Source organism: Phalacrocorax carbo, chromosome 5 (assembly GCF_963921805.1).
Source record: "Phalacrocorax carbo chromosome 5, bPhaCar2.1, whole genome shotgun sequence".
NCBI lineage: Eukaryota > Metazoa > Chordata > Aves > Suliformes > Phalacrocoracidae > Phalacrocorax > Phalacrocorax carbo.
The window spans coordinates 22,301,769-22,319,908 of NC_087517.1; the positions used below are offsets into that span (position 1 = coordinate 22,301,769).

The 18,140-nt window shown below is 44.3% G+C and overlaps 1 protein-coding gene across 2 annotated transcripts in view; it reads left to right on the plus strand.

The window, feature by feature from the left end:
• Nucleotides 1-8,213: 8,213 nt before the first annotated feature.
• Nucleotides 8,214-18,140, plus strand: part of CERS6 (ceramide synthase 6) — a 128,522-nt gene continuing 118,595 nt past the window's right edge. Inside the window, exon 1 of one of the 2 annotated variants that reach the window (XM_064451517.1) lies at nucleotides 8,214-8,833. In XM_064451517.1, coding sequence (XP_064307587.1) covers nucleotides 8,664-8,833 — 170 coding nt within the window. In that variant the 5' untranslated portion in view covers nucleotides 8,214-8,663. The remainder of the gene's footprint in view (nucleotides 8,834-18,140) is intronic. The other variant, XM_064451516.1, reaches the window with a different exon arrangement.

The following is an 18,140-nucleotide window of genomic DNA, read 5'->3' on the forward strand; positions in this document are numbered from 1 at the left end:
TCTGCAGAGCTGCTCTCCAGCCTCCTGTTCCCCACCTATATGTGCATCCTGGGTTGCTGTGCCCCATGTGCAAAATCTGGCACTTGCTCTTATTAAACGTTATATGGTTGGTGATTGCCCAGCTCTCCAGTCTGTCCAGACCCCTCTGCAGGACCTCTGCCCTCGAGAGTGTCAACAGCTCCTCCCAATTTTGTGTAACCAGCAAACTTAATTAGTGTTCCTTCAAGTCCTGAATCCAAGTCACTTATGAAGACATGAAAGAGTACTGGCCCCAAGATGGATCCCTGCTGAACCCCCCTAGTGACTGGCCAGTCTGATGTAACCCCATTTACTATGACCCTCTGAGCCTGACCCATCAGCCAATTGCTCCCCCGCTGCATTACGTGTTTATCCAGCTGTACGCTGGACATTTTGTCCAGGAGGGTACTGTGAGAGACAGTATTGAAACCTTTACTGAAGTCCAAAAATATCCCATTGACTGGCTTTCCTTGGTCAACTAGGTGGGTAACCTTGTCATAGAAAGAAATGAAGTTTGTTAAGCAGGACCTTCCCCTTGTGAGCCCGTGCTGGCTGGGACCAATGACTGCGTTGTCTTTCAGGTGTTTTTTCAATAACTCCCAGAATAACCTTCTCCATAATTTTGCCAGGCACAGAAGTGAGACTGACGGGCCTGTAGTTACTGGGGTCATCCCTGTTGCCCTTGAAGACTGGGACAACATTTGCCAGCTTCCAGTCAACTGGGACCTCTCCAGATTCCCAAGAGCATTGAAAAGTCATTGAGAGAGGTCTTGCTATGACATCAGCCAGCTCTTTAAGTACCCTCAGATAAATCCCATCAGGCCTCATTGACTGATTGATAGGGATCTAGCTGGAGCAGCGAGTCCTGCACAAGTTCAGGGTTGACTGGGGGTTTATCACTCCCACAGTCATGGTTCTGTAGCCCAGGGCTCTGGGGGTCCCTGAGCCCAACATCGGTGTGAAGACCAAGGCAAAGAAAGCATTAAATGTAAATCTTCACACTTTTTAATCAGAAAGACAGTTGCTAAACAAGCCACTACTTACCCAAAAGGCACTGTCGATGAGATTAAACTGAAGGAATGATAAATCTCTGGATAGATTTTGCTGGTTTGTCCCTGTTCCCAGACACAAAGCAGCTATTAGCCTGGGCTGACCAGCTGACTCAGCAGGGTGGGGGGCAGCTTTGGGTGTCAAGAGGGAGACAAACGCTCTGGAGAATATAAATGGGCTGCAGCCACTAATTTCAATAAAAGTGTAGCCCACTAAGAAAGGCAAAATCATGATACTGGCCAAAGATTAAATATAATATTTGAATCAAGGTATTTACTGTTTTTTACAAAATACAGTACCTATATATGGAATTTGGCAAAGTATGTTGGTGGGGTTTTTTTTCATGATAGGAATAAAAGCCATCCATTTTTCATAATTGGTGTGAAGAAAAGCCTCTTATTTTTCTGTTGATTAGTTATCCAACATGAATTCGTGAAAGAGAGAACACACACTGGGGCAGAAACAAAGCTTAGAAAGCTTGAAGTGTTGTTCTTTGGGTTTTTTTCCTCTCCACAATTCCAGAGAAAACAGAGAAATAGAGTATTATATTTCCAATCTAGAAAACGCTTAAAAGCCATACCTAACTAATTTATGGGTCAGTGCCTGCAATATCTATGCTCTGTAACAGAGGGAGGAGGCAAGATGGTGTGTCAGCTTCCTTTTGCAGAATTATGACTGTATTTACAGGACGCAGTAAGTTGTTATGTTCATTATAGAGCATAAACAGTGTTAGAGTTAACTCAATGGGTCACATTCCCTGTTGGAGTATCAGTTCGGTTTTCTGGTACCTTTACCACTTAACCAATTTAAGTGCAATAATATGTCACCTATAATCTTGAGAGCCTTCATGCTGTCAGTATATCTAAGGGAATCTTTAATGACTATTGAGAGCTTTAAAGATATACTTGTATCATACAATTACGATGTATCTGATTTTACCTAGTCCGTTGATTCATATTTTACTTCCAATTCGCTTAAGTGAAATAGCCTTACTCTTGCAATGTCATTACAAAATTAAAAAAAATATTCTTTGGCTTGAAAATGTCAGAATAATATATTTGATGATTTAGGGAAATGAAAATGCTACTTTGATAAATTCAGCATTCTTTCAGCAATAGTTTCGGTCAACCCAAATGTATGTTTTTCGTGGAAAAGAAAAAATATTCTGCACAGCTCTCCCTGCACAGCTGTGAAGTAAGTGCAGTGACATGTATAAGGAGGATGTTTAAAACTATGTTATAAAAAGATAAAAATCTATTGCCAGCAAGTTACATGTCCTCTAGTTCCTAGCTAAATAATGATTTACATCTATGGGGGGGTCTTTAAACCAGATACCAAATAGCATTGGCTTCACTCATGTGTGAACACAAAATGTTACCAGATGACTAACAGATGACATTGTGACAGTGATGTTAAAAGAGCTTTGAAGAAAAAGCTGGGATGCCCAGGTGAATGTTCTGGGCAGAATATTATTTTCTTGGAAGCTGTCTGAAGATGGCTGGTACATAAGTGAGTTTACTTCAGACAGTACTTTCTGGAGTTCTTAGGGCTCTAGTTTGATAAGACAGTAAATAACTCCCAGGCTGCCAGGACTGGATCACAGCTTGCAGCCCTGAGAGGGGAGGTACTGTTCTCACAGAAGCTCACACTGGCAATGCAAATTCCCTGTAAACTGTGGGATGGGTTAGCATTGTAGTACCTGACTTTTTATGCCAGATTAGCTCTCTCATTTCGTGGAGGGTCAGGTATTGTCTGTCCCCTCACAGCTGACATAAAGCTGGCAGAGACTCCAGATTGAATGCTCAACAATGAGTCGGGCACATTGTTGTGGATTGTCGGTGCCCAGATTTTACTGAGTGTGGAAACAAGGCACGGCTACTGAAAGTCTGCAGTCCCCCAGAGCATCTCCAGATGCTGGGAAGACAAGGTCGATGCAGCTCCACACTGGCTAATATCCTGAACAGTAAATTTTGTCTGCTTGAAGCTTTGAAAGGTCCCTTTGCTAAGTAAATGACAATGTGACTCTATAGCCCAAACCTGGCCACATGAACAGGTGCGAAGTAGATGTTTCTGAAATGCCAGTTGAAGTGTAATGCAGTGTATCTAGTTTCAGATAAAGCTGGCACTTTTTCCAACTGTCTGTCTATGCTAAGAGCTGTGCAAGCCTCATTAGACGTTTTCTTTCAGGATAATCTAGTTAAAATTGGTGCAGAAGATTCTGACTACTCTTACTGTAGTTTGAATAGGGCCTAGTTCAGTTTAACATAAGCTTGGGTAATTAGGCAACATTGAAATCAAGTGAACTATGACTGTATCATAATTAGGATGTACACTTTGGCACACTTTCTTTAAATCTAGAGCAGGAAGCCAAACCAAAGTGAACAATGGAGATAAAGTATGGAGACATACAGTGACTCAGGCAATTCCTGCTTCCTCCTTTCCTTCTGACCAGTCCTTATAGAGAAGTTCTGCTTCAGGTTTTGACTTTAATTGGAGCCCAGCACAAAGCACAAACCCTCCTGAGGTTTGTAAACCTCTTTCAGCTAGAGCTACTTGTCCACACATCTTTTAATGACAGCCAAACTAATTACCATTGCATGTCTTCCCAAGTGACAAAACTTGCTTGTCTGCCAAGATAAAAAATTTGGAAGGCTGTGAAGTGATATAACTTGGGCATACCTACTGGATTGATGTATTTTAAGCACTATTACACAGAGCTTTGCTAGTGATTTGAATTCAGGGTACCTCGTTTGGTAATTAGATGAAGCCTGACTGGTCTCTTCGGACTAATACATCTCCATGCAGGAGTCAGGACTGATTTGATTGGCCCAGCATAGCTTTTGTAATGAAGACTGCTCTTCTGTTAGTGTGATTTTACTTCTTGGGTGAAATTATTAGAGAAGCTAGCAAAACTAGCAGCACAAGAAACTGGAGATCCCCACAGCTGCTGGGTCCAGCAAGTAGAAGAAAAGTTAGAATAATGACAGCTCAGGGGCATGCTGAAGCACTGCTGCTTCTGCTGTGCCCCTGGTCCTCCACTCTCCCCAGGAGGGTGCAGAGCAGTCACGCAACACCCAGACAGCTCTTGGCCCTTCTGCTAGGCATATCGTTAGTGACCTGATGATACAGACCTACAGAAATGCGACTAGCACCGCTGCTTTTACATGGGTCAGCCATAGCCATCTCTTCTGCTCAGGAACAACCCGGTTCAGATTTGGATAACAAAAGGTCAGTCTCAGTGGATTGCGTTATTGGCACTTGTACTATCCGGTCCATTAAATGAACTGGCCTAGAGTCTGATTGCAGTTCCCTGCATGCAAGCCTGGCGTGACTCTAGAATTACAGCAGAATAAATGAGATAAAAATTTTGGCCAGCTGCTTTCAATTCTTTAGCAGTCCTTTAAAATCACAAGGTTTTGCTGCAGCTTTTCCTGTTTTGGTGGAGGAACTGTGCCAGGTGGCCAGCAGTATGGCACAGAGACATTAGTACTAACAAATATGCATCGCCAAAATCACTCAAAGCGGTTTAGAAATGCGATCATGCTCCTGTTGACTGCAGATGGATAAATAAACCATGACAAGTAAATAAAAATAGTTGGCTATACCCACTGTAAACTAGTAAAGCTGCTTTTGAGACATCCCCCCAGTAGGAAAGATTGCTGTCAATATCCTTCAAGGAAGCCTCCAAGGTTTTGTTATGAGCTTGCGACTCGAGCCGTATTTGCAGCATGACTGTAAGTGCTTGAAAACTTTAAATGGCATTTCTGTGCTAAACAGCTAAGTTTAAACAGCATGCTGCTTCTCTATGCAGTTTTTGCAGTACCTGTTGGAATGTTGTCCTGATCAACTGATACGTGTCCCATTACTTAAAGCAACTATTTTGTCTTAGAGTGATGCCTAAATACTGCTCATTTTTAGTTTTAATCTTTGCTTTGTGTGTGTTTATATCTGTGTGGAAGCCTAAGACAGCATAAACCACTGCCTATTTTAAGCAGTTTAATGTTGATAGAAAACAAACTTAAATTTTCCAGAAAACTTTCTGAATTTTCATGTATTAAAACATATCTACATTGGAAAGTGTCACGTGGTTTATTCTGATCTGTGAGGAAGTACTAGCAATCTCCTGATGTGATGGGAAGAGGCTACTGGAAGTTTGTGGCCATGGGGAGAAGTGAGGCTGGTGGGAAAAGGAAGTCTTCTGCTGCGTGAAAATGCATTTAATACACTTGTTCTAAGCCTGAGGGAGGAACTTCATTAGACTAAGCTAAGGAAACTTTTCTTTTGTACCTGATATCTAACCTGGCTTCTTGATGCTAAACAAACAAGGCATAAATGATGAAGTCCTTCATTTTAGAGTGGCCACTCTGCTGGGTGCTGAAGGTATTGAACTAGTGATGTGCAGTCTGTCAGGTTTTTTTTCTTTTTGGAATAGAAGCAGAAGTTCAGTAATGTTGGGAAAATTTGTGTATATATTTTTGTTTAGTTATTACTAACTTGTATATTATGAACAGTGCCCAGGCTGGGCTTTTGGGGAAACAGACTCACTTTCAGCCCTTTACGCTTTTTTTTGGTCACGTTCTAGCACTATCTTGGAATAAGTTGCTTCAGGATGTGAGACCGCATACGAAACCACAGTTTTTCAAGTTCTGTTGGGCTCCCTTTTGTGATATAACAGTTTTAGGGGGCAGAAAACCAAATCCTGTTAGTATCTCCCACCAAAACACAAGATTCAGGAATCCTCATTTCATAGTCCTGTCTTGGCTACATCTACATAATTGCTGCTACAATTTGAATTCAGTTAAAAGCTTTTAATTGGTCATCCTCCCAAACGTTTCAGAAATGTCATTCATTTTCAGATATGCTTAGAGATCTGTCACCCTAACATAATTTCAGTCTGACATAAAAGTCAGTTACACTAATGGTTCAGCAGGCATTAACCTCATGTATCACCAGATTATTACTGTTGCTAGGTTCACTTTGCAAAGATCTCTTCCTTTCCTGTATCTGTACATAAGCAACCGTACCTGCGAGCCTCAGTACTGGCTGGGAAAACAAATTCATTGTATTGGAAACAGATATAAACATTGAATGTATTGCTAAACTGATTGCAGTATTGAAATATGCTGCAAAAGACAGGTCACCTTCAGGTGCAGAATAACGATACTAATTTTCTGGTTAAAATTAAGTTTGCCTTAAACACAATTATCATTAATGAAGCAAGTTGTTACCTGCATATTGTCAGCTATTAAAGTGATATCTACAGAGCTTTTCATCAATACATTTCAAAGTTTATGCTTCTGAGGTGATTCTGAGGACACACACTTGTATCTCCATTTAAGACCAGCTTATGCAAGTTCATTCAGAAAATTGAGTGATCTGGATGATTTGGGTATTGTAACTGAAGAGAGGCAGGAGCCAGCTCAGGTGTTTGTGAGACGGGGCTGGAAGATGAGCTCCAAAGCTCATCTTTGGAATTCTAGGGGGGTTCTGGGTCAGCTGGAAGAGGGGTGAAATCCGACTGTGAGAACAAGGCAGAGAGGTTGGAAGGAGGATAGAAGATATTAGCCGGTTGCATTTGCAGCACTGGCTAAGAGAGATCTTACTGATTTGAGCAAAGAAATGTTTTCTTCTGGTCAGAAAATAATTATTTGTAAGGGAGGAAGGCTGCATTAAAGGCACACAACTCCCACATTCAGTTTTCTCTCTGAACTGAAATCACAGCAAAGCCCCAAGTTCTGACAGATAGCTCACGTCAGAGACTCATAGTAGAATCCTAAAACAATTATGCATACGGCTGGAAGCAGTGGGGAGCTGAGGGCTCAGGAGGACACAGGCAGCGAGCAGCATGCTAACCACAGTGAAGGAAGGGATGGGGGCAGGCAGATCTGGCAGCAGTGCTAAAGCCTGTGCTGTTTTTAAAGATGATTTGAAGGACTAGGTGTTGATGGAGCAGCCTCCAGCTACCAGCTCTTGTCTGTCTCCCCAAGAAACAACCACGAGAACTGAATCAGAGTATTTGCAGACACTTAGGATGTTGGCTCAGCAATAAAGCAGAAACATCCAGTGGCAGCTTCACCTGCATGGCTCCTCAGGATTCCCTGAAACTTCCCCAAAATATTCTAGATGGAAATTCCCCCCATATACAGAAATGGTTTGGTTTGGTTTGTTTAAATTGGTATCATATTTTTCACAGCATCAGGGTCATGTGTTTAAATTAGAATTTTCTTCAGCACAGAAACGTCAGCACAGACATAAGGAGCCGTGCAATTAATTTTCCAGGAAGGACATGTAGAGTCAGCGGGGGGGGGGGGAGCAAGCTAGCAGAAAACCTAAAGGCAGGATGATAAAACTCTGGAGTATGCCATGTGCAAAATTCAGTGTCTCTTAATATTCAGTAGCCAGCTGGAGACTGTGATGATGCAGGGGAGAAAACTGAAGTCGTCTAAAAATAAAGTGAGGTAGGGCAGACAAAAGAGTGAGAGTGATGGTACAGGAATGGTATACCTACTACATGAAGTAATTTTGTGTGTGCCTGGACCACCACGTGTATAGTCCAGCAGCTGCAGCTACACTAAAGCCTGCTAGTCACCTTTGCTGTAAAGTCTAGTGGAGGCAGTCATCGTTTTTCTCTTGCAGCTTGTCTCCAGCGGGACAGGGCAGTGACATAATGAACCGAAAGTAAAAACCTACGTAAAGACAAAAAGGTTTTCTTTCGCTGGGAGTGCAAAACCACTTTTGTTGCTGACTTTTCTGTGCCTCATTTACGCCTGTTTGCTCTACATGCATACAGGGATAAGTCACTGAATGTTTCAGAAGGTCCCTTCGCCCCGGACAGTCCCGCTCCCATTCAAACGCCTCCGCGGGCGAGGGCAGGGAGCAGCGCCGCTGCGGGGGTTACCGCGCCCGGGACCTGGCTGAGGCAGCCGGCCCGGCCCGTGGGGCCGCGCGGAGTTCGGTAAAGGAGGGCTTTTCGTCGCTGCCGTCTGCCTGTTTGGATCAGGCGCCCGCCTTTCCCGGCCGGCGGGGCCCGGCAGTACCGCCCGGCGGGTCAGCCCGGCTGAGCGGCGGGAGGCCGCGGCGGCCAGGCGGGGTGGGTGACAGGGCGCGGGGCCGCGTCGCCGCCAGGCCGGCCGGGCGCCGAGCCGGCGCTCAAGCGGAGGCTGCGTCCCGGCGTGTGCAGCGCGGCGCTGCCGGCAGCCTCGGCCGCCGCGAGTGGCCCCCGGGCGGCGTCCCCGCTCGCTCGGGCCGCGGAGTTTCTGGTTCGGGGTTTGGTGGGGTTTTTTTGGAAGCGGGGGAGGCGCGGGGAGCACGGCGGGCCCCGGGGCAGCCGAGATGCGGCGCGGGCGAGAGCCAATGGGGGCCGGCGCGGCCGTGTGACAGGCGGGGCGGCCGCTGCCCCCGCCGGGCGGCCGGGGCGGGGAGCCGGCACAGCGCGCCGCTCGGCAGTAGCATCGCCACCGTCACCCCCGCGGCTGCGGGGCTGGCACACGCCTGCATCCTCCTCTCCCCCGGCAGCCGCTCGCAGACGCCTCGCCGCGGCGAGGGAGGCCGGCGGGCGGAGCGGAGCGGGGGGCGCCGCAGCAGACAAAGCAAAGATGGCAGGGATCCTCGCCTGGTTCTGGAACGAGCGGTTCTGGCTGCCGCACAACGTCACCTGGGCGGACCTGCAGAGCACGGAGGAAGCCGCCTTTCCGCAGGCGGAGGACCTCTACCTCGCCTTCCCCCTGGCCTTCTGCATCTTCATGATCCGGCTGCTCTTCGAAAGGTAACGCTGAGCCGCCCGGGGCTCGGCGGGGCCGGGCGGGCCGCGCGGCTGGCGGCGGCCGCTGGCTGAGGGGCAGCCGGGGAACCTCGGCTGCCCGGCACCCTCCTCCCGCCGCCGCTTCTCTCCCGGCCTTGCCTGGCGTTTTCCCTCCCTCCTCGGTCTGTCACGTAGCGGGCCCAATGCAGGAAGGTGGAGGGGTTCGGGAGGCATCCGGCGCGCCTATCCCGCTGCCCGCGGCGCGGCCCGGCGCGGGCGCTAGGAGGCGAGGTCTCCCCGGGAATGGGCGCAGCCCGCCCTCCACCTGCGGCGGCCCCGGTGGCGAGGGGAGAAGGGTCCTCCGGCACCTGTGCGCGCTGGGGCCTGCCCGCCCGCGGGCCGCTACCCATAATCTGCGGCGAGGTCCGGCCCGCCGCGCTCGGGACAGCCCCGCAAGAAGCGCTGTAGGGCCGGGCCGAGGTGGGAAGCTGTCCCGGCAGAGGAGTCTGCCCGTGCCCCCGCCGTGGGGCCGCCCTCCAGACACCTGCCCTGCCCTCCCTCTGCAGGGCCTTAGGCCGTGGGGCAGGACTCGGCCTAACTCCCGCCGGAGGGCGAGGCGGCTGCAGTTAAACCCGGGCGTCGGGTGGGAATGGGAAGTTTGAGGGCGAGCACGAGCCCGAGGGTCAGGCGTGGCCGCGCGGAGTTTGGCTCGGCCCGTTTGTGCGGGAGCGGTGGGAACGGTCCGTGCCTCGTGTCGGAAACGCTCCAGGTACTGTCAGGATGGAGGGTCTCGGTGAAGGAACTCTCCAGACGCTGAGCACCACTGAACCAAACTCACTGTTCTTTGAGGCGGCTGAATTAAAAATACACATTTCACATACATGTAAATGCATGTATGTGTATATTTAAATACAAGATGTCAAACTAGTGAATGGTCAGCAATGACTACTTATTTTCTGGTGAGTGTTTTCCTACAGCTGTTTGACAGAGGCTGCCTGTCACGGGGAAGTGAAGCGAAGTGGGTTGCTCACTTGTGCACGCTTCTGTGCTGCCTGACAAAGGTGGTGTTCTCTCCATCTGTGGAGGACAAAAGAATGATTCCGTGTGTCAACACCTACCTGTTTTCAGTGCCGTCTTCCTAGGCAATGCTGTTAGGGTAGTAGAGGAAGATAAAGGAAGACCAGTAGTTACCACGTGCCAGAGAGAGGCTATAAACATCCTTTAAAAATGACAAAATAGCTTATCTGCCAGGTAGCACTCTGCACCTCCTAAGCATTCCCTTGCCATGGTTATAGTATGGCACCCGGCAATGTTGCTTTGTGGAAAACTGGGGTGTTTTCATGATTCAGTTGAGAGGACCATATTTGTTTTGAAAAATAAGCTGTCGTGGGCTGTTGTGAATTTCTGTGTTGCTTACAGATTTACTGAAAAAGGCAGCAAAACTTGTGGTCTGCCTGAAAAATCTGAGGTTATCAAGGGTTGATTTAAACAGTTATCCTGAGTTAAATACTGAGATACAGTTACAATTTGAGGGCCAAATATTATTTAGATAATGTCAAATCGATAGTATTTTTTTTTCCTTTGCAGTCTGAACAGTGTGTACTTTCGAGCACTGAAAGTGGGTGCGTGATGTTGCATCTCTTGCCATCTGAACTGCAATATGTATCACAGCAGGGCTGTGTTTAGATGGAGGAACAGTTATTCAATGAGACAATTTCAGCCTAAACTTAGAATCACATTGTTTCTGCTGTCTCTGATGTGGCTGCTAGCAATATAGAAGCTACTCTGATTATTTAGTAGTCTGTATCCACTCCGTCTGTTTTTTTTTTTTTTCATTCAATTAAAGTAATTGTTAGTTTTGGCAGTACATTATGTTTTTAAGTGTTAGTTATACAGGTGAGAAAATCAGTACATTTTCATAATTCTTATTCTTTAGGCTAATTTTGAAATTTAGACCTGGAAAGGTGTTCTGCTAGCCTGATAGTAGGTGAGAGACCTCCAAAAAAAGTTTTAACAATTATTTAAGTATGTATTTTTTCCTTTTTAATTTCAAATCACAGGAGTCCACTGTGAGAGTAGGTTCAGGCCATTTTGTGGGGGATTAATCCACATGGCATGGTACAATTGTAATTTTTCATATAGAGTGTTTTATTAAAGCAGGCTGAGCAAAAGTGACAGGACCTGCTTCCACTAATCGAAGTGGGGGATTGTCTTTGACTTGAATGGGGGAAAGATCAAGCCTTGTTATTGCTCATTAGTAATTTATTTTGTCAGACCTCTGCTTTGTTTGTTGGGAGCCACAGAAATGCCTCATGCACGTGATTGCAATTATTTAAATTGCTAAAGCTATACAAGATCTGAAAGGGGAAAAAGAAATATCTGTTAAACTGATATTTTTTCATTCTTCTATGTATTAAACCAGCTGCATTTTTTTTCCCTTTCAAAACTAAAGTTGGGGGTGACTGATGTTGTACACGCTACGTCCTGGAACAAGCTTTTGCAAATGTCTAACAGTTCCCTGTTTTTGCAATGGTAGCAACTAAAAAAAACACCCCAAAAGAGATGCTGTAATACATATTTTTTACAAACCCAGGTCTGCTTTAAATCCATGGTTGTACTGCAATATTTGTAACATCAGTGTACTCTCTGTAAGGTATCTAATACAGGTGCTCTTGTGATTCTTTATACTAGTAGGGAGGCAGCTGCAAGGTGTTCAGAATCTGATGATGTATTTTATATCCATTACTTTCAGATTTCTTCACAGCAGCTGACTGCTAGAGCATTATGGTTTTACTTCCCTTGTTATGAAGGGTGACTAACTTAATGGATCTTCACAGTAGTAAGAAATACGGTTCAGGGGGAGCTGTAATTTGGATTTCACCTGTCTGCTTACAAAGTTCTTGATATGTCTAGGGGATAAAACTTGTCATGCTAAGGGTTAAAAGTTGACTTAATTTATATATAAGTTTATATTCTATATACATCTATATTTGTGTGTACATATTTGTGGGTGCATTTGAAATGAGAGAACTTGGAAATTTTGTTCTGTATGTATTCACCTATTATTAACAGAGTTAATCCTACTTGGATTTTTTTTGTTACAGGTTTGGTAAATCAACTAACCAAGTCAAGAAGAGAATTTAGACCCTTCTGAAATATTTTTCTTTTTTTTTTCTTTTCAAATAAACAACTTTCTGTTGATTTCTTTGTCCTGCCATCCCTGACCAGCACTCTTGAATGAGAGGAAAAAGTAGATTAGAACATTAAGTGTATGCTTGAATCGCTTCAGCAATTGGATCTGATGATGATGAGTGCTCTTGAAATAAGCTTTGCTCTCAGGTATAATCTCATAACCGTGCGATTTAGTGGATCTATCTGCTGAGGCCATCAGAGTTATGGATAAGGTGCTAAAATACCTTAACAGCCTTTTATCTTTTTCCTTCCTTCTCATTCATCTCTTTCTTTAAACACAAAGTACATTTTGGAAAACTATACTAACTAGGCACAAAGATAGTGTTACATAGTAATTTAGAAAATGGCAGGAGTTTAGCAATGCAGTGGTAACGTGGGGACATATTTCTTCATAGTATCCATCCATTTTGTGTGTCTTACAATTTCTTTAAAGGCATGTAAGCAATTAAGGATCCCCTCCTGTACTATATGCCTTCAGCTATAAGGAGATAACATAAGTGCTCAGTAATAGCAATCCGTCTACCCGGAATTGAGGCTGGTCTTACTAATAGTAGGGCATTGTAGTTTTGGCCTCAAAAGATAAAGAAACATCTGTTATTCTGGGTAAATACAATTTTTATTCTTTCTCTTATGGGATTGTGTAGCTCTTCTCCCTCTGTGCTAGACCTCGCTGCTCAGAAGCAGCATCCTTTCCTATCCTCCCAAGCACATCCTCTGTGAGGGACATGGGTTTATAAGAAAACAATGTTCACTAAACAATTGGTGTGCTTGTTGGACACAAAAGAAGAGGGTAACACACCTCTCCTTTAGAGACTTCTCTCAAGGGCGGAGTTGGCTGAATGCTCCAAAAGGAGTGCTAATTAAACAGACTTCTGATGTGGCCCACCACTCTTCTGAGTCAAGTAGTCTGATATTACTGCTTTCTTTATATTTGGCTCATCTACTCAGGTTTCACATATCTCATCTTTGCATTATAGTTGCAGTTTACTTTATTTCCCTTACCTTGTAAGCAGTGGTTTGGGCTTAGGTCTAATAAGGTAGCTCTGTAAATCAGCAAACTAGGCTTATAATGCCTTTATTGTCTTCTAGCTTTGACAGGGGTGAAGTTCTCAAAGGTGAAGCTGATATTCCTTAGTTGGTGGAATGGCTCATGTGGTCTGGGATAGCTTGATTATAGATAGGAACAGCCCTCCAGCTGTGCTGATTTAAACTGAGCCAGCCTCCTCCTTTACTAGCAGTCAGAGCAAGATACTCTAGACATTGAGCGTATGGAAATTCACGGCTTTTGTATGACACTTTGCTTTTATAATGATAATTCAGCCTCAGAGGTAACCTCAGCTGACTCTCGTTTAGTACGAAACAGTAGAATTCCTAGTGGATCAGGGTGACATAATACAATGACTGTGTGTGTGCACGTGTGTGTGTGTGTGTATATATATGTTGCTGACTGTAAAAAATTAATTCAGGTGACAGTACAGTAAAGCCTTATAAGTGTTTCTGGTATGTGATATGTATGTGTGTGTATATATATACACACAAATTTGTTTTTTGTAATCACTAAGACAGTGTTGGCGTTTTCTTACGACAAGAAGGAGGCTAGACAGGATGCAGAATCTGGAAGAGGGCGTACAAATTTGCTGCATTTCCAGCAGCCCCAAACCTCCTCTGGGGAGGCTGGGTGGGGCAACGATTGTTATTTCTATCAAAACCTGTTTGTAGGCTGTGATGTTTGTAGATTTCTTGCTCTGTGTTAGGCTAAATGGGATCATTCAGGTATAATACACCTGTGTGTAAGTGGATGCACATGCTCACTGACAGTAACATTCTCTTTTTTTCTATAATTTCTTTTTCTCATAAGATGACCTGTAAGGTCTTTTTCTTTTTTTATTGGTTACTTTTAATAAATGCTTCATTCAGTTGAAATAGAGTAGGACATTGAAATTGATAACTTCCTATGAAAAGACACAGGTGATATAAAGAAAATAGCAGGAAAAGCTATTTCTTCAAACTTTAAACCAATTTCTTCTTAAAATAGTAACAACAGAGCATTAACAGTAAATAGCTTTAAAATAAATCTATATCTTGCTGATTGTACTATCCATTTATCTGTGTTTCTTTTCATTAATTATTTTCTGTCATTTATATTTTCCTTTATGTGACAAGTTTTTGTTTCCTAGGGTCGCAGTGTTTGAGCTTCAGCCACTAACGCAAGTGGATACCTCACAACTAAAAGGTTGTTGTTACCTGGAGAGCCATTGTCTGTCTTGGCATGAATGGAGCTCTGTCTTACCAGCTCAGACCAGTGTGGTGGATGCTCTCCCACCTTGATTGTGTCTGTGTTAGCTGCTACACATCTCTGTTGTGTAATGTAGTTGGGTGTTCAGGTGTAAGCTGTGAGTCTTCTGTTAAAAGAAGGTGGAGTGGATAAAATGCATACAATTTAATATCGTTTGTAAAGGACCATTTATAGATGCACATTAGTGCCAATGTCAAAATTGGGAGTTAAATGGGAAATATGTGTTGAGCTCCAGTAAATGCCACTAAAACTGATTTCTACAATGTCCAGGTGACAGAAATACGACAGCCAAACCACAGCTTGGCTGAGGGAAAGGGTTCAGTGACAGGTCACTAGCGGGTACTGGGACCCTGTTACTGGGGCAGAGGTGCCCTTAATGGGGTTTTGTCTGAGTGCAGGTTCCAGTTACTGTTAGAAACTGGATTCCTCTTAACTGTGCAGTTGGATTGAAATTGCCTGTGGCTTTTTTTGGTTGCTCCTGCTTCTGCCTCTGTTGCCAATTAACAGGCATTTGCTAAGAATTTGTTCTCAGAAAAAGAAGAGCTTCAGGTATGCTGCCTCTTTCTACGCATCTGCAGACCAGTCTTTTAGTCCATACGAGTATTTAGTAAACTAACATTTGGAGAAGTCTGCTCCCTTGACTCTATCTCTGTTATCTGTCAACAGGGTAGAGAGGACTGGCATGCCTGAGCTGAATAATGCTTACTTGACCATGTTTGTGGTTTGTTTTGTCTTTTTTTTTTTTTCCCAACAGTTGTTAAATACCCCATGCCTACAGTAGTTTAACAGTTAGTTAGCCTTTGGGGTTTCTCAGCCTGTCTCAAGGTGGTCTTGGAGTTCTGAGAAGAAAGTTAAAATAACAGCATAAAAGTCTGTCACTTTCCTGAGTGATGTAACCTTATACAATATGCTTAAGACTGTAGTTGGCACCTTATGGACAGTCAGATGTGTATGATGTGTATCAACAGTTCCTTGGAGGTTTTTGCCAAACACCTTCATTGCTCTGCGGTCTCCTGCACCAGTGACTGGGCATTCAGTCATTGGGCAGTTACAGATTTTGGGGAGTGCAGCAGCGATGGGCATTCAGGTCAAGGGAAGGGGAGGGAAACGTGTGGGTCTCTGATCACTTGAAAGAGGAGGGATCACTGATGTCTTGCTTTAAGGTGAGCGAAGTTTCTGACAGTTGTATGAACTGAGACCTTCCATCATCTGAGAGGAGGTCTTTTTAGCACACGGTCCTTACAGAAGATTAGCTTTACACCATCTGGCATCCATCAGTTTCTCACAAGGGTGATACCTTTATGGTTGTTCTGAAGTAGTCAAATTGTGGCAGAAGTGGGCAAACTGGAGTGTTTAGCATAGCCAGTTATAACCTTAGAGGTGGTTTTCATAATGTCTGTGGACCTGTAACAGTGACTTCAGTACCAAAGCCAAAGAGTAAACGGTAATGATTTTTTTTCCTATGTTGTTAATACTTCTCATAACAGCAAATTTTGCTGTTGGTAAGCTTTCATACTGCTAAGCAATTGTGAAGCCTCATGTGACTGTTACTGATGTAACATAATAAAATTTTAACTCTCAAGGTAATTGTCTGTACAATTGCTAAGAATGTCTAAGAGCCATAAAGAAGCATAACATCCAGTTAGCTATCTTGTGTATTTTATAATATGTAAGATACATATGTATTTGTATATTGGCTATTAATCCAAGTTGCCTTTTGCACGGAGAGGAACAGACTGCTAAGGTGCTCCAGACTACCTTGTATTAATGAAATAGCTTTCAGGTTCACTAACCTAAACATCATTTTAATATTATAAATCATGCACTTTAAAGTTTGGTCTGAAATGGCGAAAAGCCTTCTTTGCACTCATAGGCCATACTAGGATGGTTAAAGCAATATATCTAAATCATTTGCATTTTTTCTCAGTGCGTGTGCAGTAAAAGCTTCCTTTTAACAGTATCTTAGTGTCTCCTGTAGGGATGGTGGGGGAATAACCTATAGTACTATACTAAAAAAAATAAAACCAGCTGGCATAGTTACACTGGTGGAGAAAACAGAGGTTAGGGCCCAGAGGGTGTTCATTGGCATAAAATCTTAGATTCCTGAGGCTGTCTGAGTATTTGTGCATGCAGTAGTATTTGTCTACCCTTTGTAACAAGCTAGTTGCTCTATTTTTAACAGAAGTGGGATGACCCAGAGGAAAAGTGGCTCTTTTATTTATTACATGCAGTGTTGTCACATCTACTTGTTGCCCATTTGCCATCCTCTGAGATAATGTTTTTAGTTCTGCAAGCAGAAGGAGAAAAAGACTACAGACAGAAACGATGCTGAAACCCTTACTTTGGAATTGGGGTGTTTTCACTCCCTTTTTGCCTCCTTTGCTGACTTAATTTAGTTCGATTGTGTAGATACCTCAACTTTCTCTGGACTGTCATTAACCGCATCCCTGTGACTCTCATCCTTACTGAGAGGGGAGTGGAAGCGGAGGCCACTCTCAGCTTCTGCTTTGCTAGGATGTTTGGCATCCTGTAGTCACACAGAACTTTAAACTATGACAGCTGCTTTTGCACCAATACTGTCTACCTGGACAAATGGTACAAAAAAGCATAACTGCGTAGGCTACTGAGAGGCACCTTCATGCAGTGGCAGGGAATTGTTTATTTGGAAATAGGAGTGTGGTGTACAGTGCAAAATAAAGGGACCCTGCTTACTCAAAAGTAGTTGCTGATCACAAAAGTGAGTAATGTGAAAAGGAGGTCGGAGTGGCACATTGTGAGATCCCTTGTGCTTGCTTTTGCTTCTGTCTGTTGTGACTGTGATTTATGTGTTGCTGAGAGAAATGCAGTGGCCCACACAGCTGGAGACAAACTGCCTGGTGTGCTGCTGTGAAGGGGACAGTCCAAACAGGGTATGTTCCTTAAGAAGTACAGAAATTAGCCTTGATACGGCAACTGCTGAAACTTTGTAGGTGGGCAGCATAAACATGGAATGCTAGTCTAAACCTGCGGGCGTTACAGCATGATGAAGCAGACAAAATTAAATGTATGTGAAATGAAAGTGAGCTGAGGAATTTTGGGGGCAGTAGGTGAACTCAGGTGGTGGTGAGCTTGTCTGATGCACTTCTTAACCCGGAGGAGACCTGCTCAGCTGGAGGGCTCCAGCCTCTCACCAGCTGTCTGTCAGGGCTGTGGCTTTCCTGGGCACTGCTGTAGTGGATAAGACCAGTGAGACATCAAGACCTGAATCCCCCTTGCAACTGGTAAGACCAGTTGCTTCTATAGAAAACAAAGTTTTAGGTAATGAGTGGGTCTTGAGTGGGAATGCACCTGTTGACAAGTTTTTCTGCAGTTGTCCATTGGATTTTCTTGAACTTCCTGCTGTTTATACTTGCAGTTGTCCAAAGCATGCTGCTGAATGCGATGACTTGGTCCAGTTGGGTGTATTTATTCCTCTTACAGGCATCATGTTGGAAAGAAGCTGTTGAGAAAAAGAAAAGCAAGTGGTTAGACCACAAGCAGGAGCGTGTTTTGTATATATTGAAGCAATAAGTGTGTGGTAACAGGGTGGTTGATATTTATCTGTTAACTGTTCCCACACACCTAGTGTGAGAGAAGGGAGAGAACTGATGTGATAAGAGAGTAGCCTGAAAATAAGAACAGTTCTAGCGCCAAACGCTCCCCAAGATTGCAACACCTGTTGTACTAAATTAACTTTGCAGTGATTACATTGACATGATTATGACAAACTGAACTGCAAATGGAGTCTTGGGAGCGCTGGTGGACAACAAGTTGAACATGAGCCAGAAAGCCACCAGCAGCGTTGAGGAAAACATTGCCAGCAGG